Source organism: Atta colombica, unplaced genomic scaffold, assembly GCF_001594045.1.
Source record: "Atta colombica isolate Treedump-2 unplaced genomic scaffold, Acol1.0 scaffold7, whole genome shotgun sequence".
Classification (NCBI taxonomy): Eukaryota; Metazoa; Arthropoda; class Insecta; order Hymenoptera; family Formicidae; genus Atta; species Atta colombica.
The window spans coordinates 1547195-1554761 of record NW_017259561.1 but is presented as its reverse complement, the minus strand read 5'-3'; the positions used below and the strand labels follow the sequence as shown (position 1 = coordinate 1554761).

Here is a 7567-nt window from a genome sequence, read left to right as displayed (position 1 = left end):
CCGCCCCCCCCCCCGCCACCCCCGCCATCGCCGCCTCCATCGCCGTCGGATGAAATCAGTGCGACTGGAGTGCACCGCGAGGGAAGAACGCGGGTCTCCCCGTGTGCGGCCCGCCGTTCCCGCTTGCGGCACGCGCGCGCGCGCGTCCGCCCGCCCATCGCTGGTCCGTTCATACATTCTTCTGTCCGTGAGAGTAACACAGCGAGTGGGAAAAGAGACGAGTAAATAGGTCGTTGTGCGCGCCGAAACTCGCTGCACGTATCAATTAATATAAACGACCGCGAAACGCTTCGAAATGGAAGACGAAGGTGCATTCGTTCATTCATCGTAGCAAAATAGACGCAAGCGTGCGAAATCGTTGTGATAGTAGCATAGTTTAAACAGAGTACTACGTAAATAAGAGAAACGTGTTTCATGTTTCTAAACTGGATTAGAATCATTTAGGAAACGCTCGGGAATGTATCTGCACGAAAAAAAGAAATATATATAAAAGGAAGAACTATCTGTCGAGATCGATGCGTCGCATGGACTAGGTCAAGTGATTAATTAATAAGCGAAAGCAAATTAGAGTGATCGTAAAACGGAAAGATCGTAAATCGGAAATTACCCTTACAATTTTTAATCCAACCTTGTCATTTAATCGAGAAAATATCGATTCTGAAAAAGATCTATTGAATAGATGATCTGTTGTTGTAAAAAGGAAAGAAAGGAACAGCAACCAGAAGGCTCGAATTGATCACGCCAGTGAAAACGGTGTCAACGAAGGCGCGGAAAAGCTCGTGCTTGTTTTCGGGGAACGGGAACAGAGCGTGCGAGGGGTGCAGCAGGTGTAGCGAGAGCGCAGCTTCTGTCATCGATCTTACCGCGGCTGCAGCGAGCATGGCGCGGCTCGCCGCGCCGCACACGTCGGATCACGTCCACATGCGAACGCGTGGCGATCGACAACGATCGAATGAGGATGATGCCGTTAATTAGTCACGATCGTCGATGGTGACGCACATTTATTTACCGACGATTATCTCTAACGACGATAATGTCAACGACGAAGACGATGCTGACGACGACGACAACGACTTCGATGACTTCGATGACGATGACGATGACGACGACGACGACGTTAATGACGGCGACGATGATGACGACGATGACGACGAGGACGACGACGACGACGAGGAGGAGGTCGACGTCGACGGAACTGCGAGCGCTGGATCTTTCCGACGCTTCCTTCGCCAGTTACATCGTTTTCCCAGCGTAAACGTCTTGACGATCTTACAGCAAGAGTAAAAGCACAAAGGGACTGCGAAGACTTTCGCGCTCACACTCTGCGCTTTTGGAACGAGGAAACAAGAAGAGAGGAGAAGAGAGGAGAGGAGAGCGGTGCGTCGTGAGCGGTGTTTACATTTGCAAGAGCCACGAGACGTGAACCCGCGAAATCGAGATATCGATCGAGCTTCACAGAAAGCACGATTTAAAATCGCGCATTTCCTTCATTTCTCGTATGTTCGGTATTAGATTCACGAAAATGTGAACCTAAAAGAGCACCATCGACTGATGAAGAGAAAATTCGTGCATGCCGATCTTTATACATCTTGCAAAGATGCATGTCTGTGAAATCGCGAGGATGTATCTCAGTTGAACTTTAGATACGAAAATAAAAGAAATCGCGTACCTCTTCTAATTAATATTTTAATTGAATCTCAATAAGAATTTAACTTGGCGTATCAACATGAAAAATATTAATAACAATTTTCGGAAACATCGAGGGAAAATAAACGTTTTGAGAGACGTGCATACTCGAGTTTATCGAAGCATCAATGAGTTCGATCTATGATATACTATAACCGAGACAAATCGGAATTTTGCGCGATATTTGCATGTCACGAGGAAGCCTAAGTGTGTCGCTAGCAGGGGAGATCTAGATCGATACGTGAAGCTTCGCCAACGCAGTGTCGCGCAAAATCACAGAAATGGACTGCTGCAATTACATCGAGGCTTACGCGGCAGGTGGTCATTTTTATCAGCAGCAGCAGCAGCAGCAACAGCAGCAGCAACAGCAGCAGCAGCAGCAGCAGCAGCAGCAACAGCAACAACAACAACAACAGCAGCAGTACTTTTGTTACGACAATGGTAGTGTAGCGTATCCTGGCTATGATGCCGCACCAATCTCTAACACGATGGACATTAATGCTCGATACAACGGAGCGTTACCACCCACGTATCCGACAGGTAGAACTCTGCAAATGGAATGCATGTCGCATGCCGAAACGATAGTTTGCGTAGTTTTGCGACATTGCGTGCACGTACTATTCTTTTTCTGTCATTTAAGGACCTTATCCTATTGTAACGCTTCACGACAGTAACAATATCATTATCGTTGCGCAGCTTTTTTACATGTACAAAACCTGCACAATGACATATATATAACCATATTGTTATTATCATTAAGAGTTACAGAATAAGAGCCGTAATTACTGCTCAATTCGAAATTAAAAAGGGAATACAAACAAATTTATCAATCTTTTATCTAAATTTATTATCTTCGTAAAATGAAGAAAAGATAACTGTCAATATACAAGTATATTTGATTTGAAAATTCACTTATTTGTTAAATGTTGGAAAAATTAATTAAGAAAAAAAAGAACTTTCTTTCGGCCGAACAAAACTGTACAATAGAAAATTTAAAAATCTGCAAAAGATTTACGTAGTATGCAGATATTGCGTGCAATTAGACAATTCGAGGTAGTTCGTTGTATAATAAATGTGAGATATTTATCATTTGAAAAATATATTTCAGCTATAATGAAAATTACATGATTTCACATTAACGTATTCAAATGAATGTCTTAACATGATTGATCACTTTTGAAAATTTGTTGTACATATATATTATTTGTTTCTATCCTATACTAAATACTTGTGTATTATAAGTATATTCGAAAACAGTACGATTATATAATAGCATGACATTTCTGTATTTAGTAAAATAACAGTAACAATCGCGTGTACATTTTCGCAGATTATGTGTATAATCCGAAGGAGGCGAGGCTACGGAAGGCGATGCGCGAGCAAACTCGCGAGTTGTCACGACGGTCGATCTTGCAAAGCGCGATCGCGACCGCAAATGCGCGCACAGCCGCGATTGGTGGCGCTAATTCCGTCGTTTCCGCATCAATGGCCGGCGACTTTCTAAATCAACATCATCGTTTCGATTGCACGCCGATGCCCATGGGTCCAAACGTGAGCCTTCATCAGACGACAACCGAGCCCTGGTTCCAGGCCGCGCATCGCCTGAAACCCGCACACTCGCCACGAATCGGCGATTGGTATGGGAATATGTGCGGCGATCCGATCGAGAGGCTGCAAGCAATGGGCGCGATGCAACAGCACCAACACCAGCACCAGCAGCGACAGCAACAACAACGTAATATCGAGAAGCCTATCAAGGACCAAAGAAATCAGACATCGGAATGCGCCACTGCGGCATTTTCCTCCAATGGCTATTCACCGGATATCCAGGCCGCGGAGAGAGAAATTCGCAGACCAGAATCCGCGGAATACGCCGACTTTATCGACGGCCAGAAGTGGCATCCTTATCAAGTAATATACAGAATGCAATGGGGCATAGTTATGGGACGAAACACGAGACAGCGTTAAAAAAAAGCGTCGATTTTCGGCTTCTGAATTTCGTTTGTAAATTGGCAAATACAAATTATATCGATCTCATTTTTCAGACAAAGCAGACGCTTTTTTAATCTCTCTTAAATGTAAAACGTATACCTGTTGTTTACATGGCAAAACGTGAATAAAAATTTTTGCCCTCATTAAATTAATATTATAAATGTCTGTAAAAATCATCTGATATTCTGATTGCAGAACAGCGCTAGTCCTCATCCACTTCCGAGAACGCCTCATTCATCACCGCAAATGGGTAGCATTCTTCACCCAGATGTCCAGAATACAAACGCGCATGGACATGGTCCATGGGGTCAATTTTGTCACGGTATTTTACCACGTAAGTTTCACGTATTCCAATATTTTATTCTCTGCAAGTTCTATCGCGACGATTTTTAAACTGATTATTTCATTATAATATGACTAATCGTACTTTTATACACAGAGATCTGTGAATCATGACATATAATAATCTTTAATAGTATTCTTGAAATTTAAACAATAAATAAATATTCACAAATATTAGGTGTACAACTTTGCTTCCGCCGTTTTTTTCCGAAATTCGAGGCTTTTTTTGTAAAAAACTGATTATACATTTATGATTCAAAGTATTGTCCATCGCTGGCCACTACTTTCTCCCATTCGGGTAGCGTACGAATCCCGCATCAAAAAAACTGGTCATTTTTTGAGGCTATCCACGAATCGATCTAATTTTTTACTTCTTCATAAGACCGGAAGTGCTGGTCAGCCAGGCCATGTGCCATTGATCGAAACAAGTGATAGTCAGGAGGGAGCAATAGTCTGGAGAATACGGCGGGTGGGGTAGGACTTCCCATTTCAACGTTTCCAAGTATGTCTTGACCACTTTCGCAACATGGGGTCGAGCATTGTCATACTGCAAAATCACTTTATCGTGTCTCTTGTATTGCGGCTGTTTGTCTTTCAATGCTCGGCTCAAACGCATCAATTGCGTTCGATACCGATCGCCTGTGATTGTTTCAGTCGGTTTTATATATTTAACAGTTCATAATACACTACGCCGAGCTGGTCCCACCAAAGAGCATGACCTTGGACGTCAAAATCACCGTTGTTCAAGCATTGAAACCACTCACGACACGTTCTTTCACTAATAGCGGCCTCACCATAGTATTTGAGAGCATTCGATGAGCCTCAGCCGCAGATTTCTTCATATTGAAGCAAAAAATTAAAACCTCCCGCAAATGACGAGAATTTGGCTCGTAAACTGACATTATCAATCGAGAATAACTTTATGATGCAGACACAAATAATGTTTCTATGGGATTATGTTGACAGATACCCAAGTTTATTGTATGACGTCTATAATCTATTTATTTCGACTACCACTTACCGCTAAAGCCATCTATAGGAAAACGGCGGAAGCAAAGTTGTACACCTAATACAAATGAGAATAAAAGAACTGCGCGGTAATTTGTGAGCTAAAATTCTCGCTGCGTATTGTATGATTGTATCTTTTATTTTGTTCTTCTACTCTTACTTATGAATATTTACTTATTGTACTATAATATCTGTGTCGGTCAAAAGAAGAAAAGGAGAATTGTTATTAAATAAAACATTTTATAATTCACATAATACGATAAAATACACATAATACGATCAACGAACGTGTGTAATATTTTAGATGTTTCAAGTATGACTCGTAACGCGACGATTCGAGGTCCGCGACATGCAGTTTTCTTACGGGATCGTACACCAACCAGACATTGTGCATTCTTGGAGGATGCATCGCAAATGAATTATTCGCCGAGAAAATTGAACATTGATAGCATTCGCGCGTCTTATCCATCGTCGGAGCATCAGGTATTCAATATATACATATATGACATATGACTGTCGCATCATTATCTAGTGAATCCAAGTTTCGCATAACGAATAGATCGTATAAATATATATAATGATTAAGAATAATGGAAAAATTACTAAGGCGTCAATTTGACATTTGCCGTGAATGTTAATAAGGAATTATCAATAAAAAGCATTATGTATGCAGATGCCAAGATTGTTGGGATCAGCGGTGGATTCCGTCATAGACTCGACGACGACGACGACGACGACGACAATGACGACGACGACGATAAATCGACGCGAGGAAGATAGTCGGACCAGATGGGAGCCAAATAATATTGGGATGTCTCTGGACGAACTTGTACCAACCTCTACGGTAAAATATGTCAAGATATACAAAATATTTCTCATTTTTTTAGCTTATATAAGAATACCCGTTTCATTCATCAAATTTTTACATCTCGCTTCATATCTTAAAGACACGTTGATTTTAGCCACAGGAAGGTACGATTTCTCGCGAAAAGGAGCAGGAATCTCGGCATTCAAGCGAACGATTTGAGTTGAAGAAGAAACCTGTCTCGAAGCCACTTCCAGGTTTCCATCAGGCCTTTGGCTCCACGGAGATCGGCAAGTTTTCTAGGTCCGAGTTCTTCGTGAATATGGTAGGTGAGAGTGGCAGCGGTGGCGGGGCTACATCGGATGACGGCGACGGAATCGATGGCGGCGACGATGGTGATGTAAGTAGGGAAGTTTCCGTGTCGGAAACAATGGAAAATACTGCCACGACGGCGGCTGCGACCGCAGCGATCGCGACGGTCGCGACGGCCGCGACCGCAGCTACAGCGGCGACCGCTACCGCAACAGCGGCCGCGGCAGCGGCGGCGGCGGCGGCGGCTATCGCGACCACTACGACCGGCTCTTGCAGGATTTTCGACACCGAGGATAATCGGGCTGCATTCGCTGTCGGCGATGACGCCCGCGCCGTCGGCACGCCCGCGCCGTCGTCGATCGGCAGCGCGTTCTGCGGACAACCAGCGACGCCGCGCTGGCACAGTCCACACGTAGGTGCTATAGGTAGTGAAATTTAAACGAGATCGGCTGCGGTATCGTATACCGTACGTACATTTTTCCAGATTATTGCTATTGAGGAATATCAAGAGATAATTAATGTTTTTCGAAGCAAAAATTTACTATTTTTAGATTATAATTGGAATGAGAGTCAATCTTAAATTTATTATTTCGCGATTGCACAAATAGCCATTTTTTTCTTAATAATTTATTATGGTACTAATAAATATTGGTACGATGATACAAAGTACCGCCGCAGATCGATTTTAATAGGACGTTATCCTCGTCTTTTTTTAGGCTAAAATGGTTCCCGTAGCTTTCTGATGCGTGACAGTTTGCGATAAAGTTGAGTGGTGATATATTGTATTTCCGATAGAAATACGTTACACAACAAACAAATTACTGCTGTAACATTTGTAGTGTTGAGCGAATTTTTATGACAAAAGAACTGTTCACACTTTACATTATATATGCCAATAGGAGATATTTATCCAGAAATTGGAACTGTTATAATTTCGATGTATTTTAATTTAACTGCCAAAGTCATTTCTACGTTTATTTGTGACAAATTAAATTAAGCAAAACATAAAAATCAATCTTTGATATCTCTAATGTCAGAAATTGAGTTCGAAATCGCATCAGTTTCAATCCCTGGGTTTGTCTCCATGATGAAACCTTTGTCGGAACCTATAGCGTCGCTTGGAAAGTAAAAGCGGGACAAAACGCGTGTCATGCGTAGCGAATGCAAGTGCATCGATTGGCGAAAGCTGTCGGGGATCGATATTGGCGTACGAAACGTCCCGACAAACTGCGAACGTTCGTCGAGATTGTGCCTTCCAGAGGATCGGGGATGCGTCGGGGAGTTCTCGTCGAGTTCTCTCGCCTTATCGAAAATCAAAGTAGCACGATACACCGCGTCTCGTATGCCAAAAGGAAAATATAATCAAAAGAAATCATGCCGAGACGATTCGTACTCGATCGGCACCTTCCATCACTGTTGTTA

At 42.8% G+C, this 7567-nt stretch overlaps 1 protein-coding gene across 1 annotated transcript in view; it reads left to right on the top strand.

The window, feature by feature from the left end:
- Positions 1-1726: 1726 nt before the first annotated feature.
- The window catches only part of LOC108692328 (TPR-containing protein DDB_G0280363-like), an 8135-nt gene continuing 2294 nt past the window's right edge, over positions 1727-7567 (top strand). Inside the window, exons 1-6 of the mRNA XM_018200525.1 lie at positions 1727-2226; positions 3017-3597; positions 3874-4012; positions 5333-5511; positions 5702-5872; positions 5991-6557. Of these exons, the coding sequence (XP_018056014.1) occupies positions 1968-2226; positions 3017-3597; positions 3874-4012; positions 5333-5511; positions 5702-5872; positions 5991-6557 (1896 nt within the window). The 5' untranslated portion in view covers positions 1727-1967. The remainder of the gene's footprint in view (positions 2227-3016; positions 3598-3873; positions 4013-5332; positions 5512-5701; positions 5873-5990; positions 6558-7567) is intronic.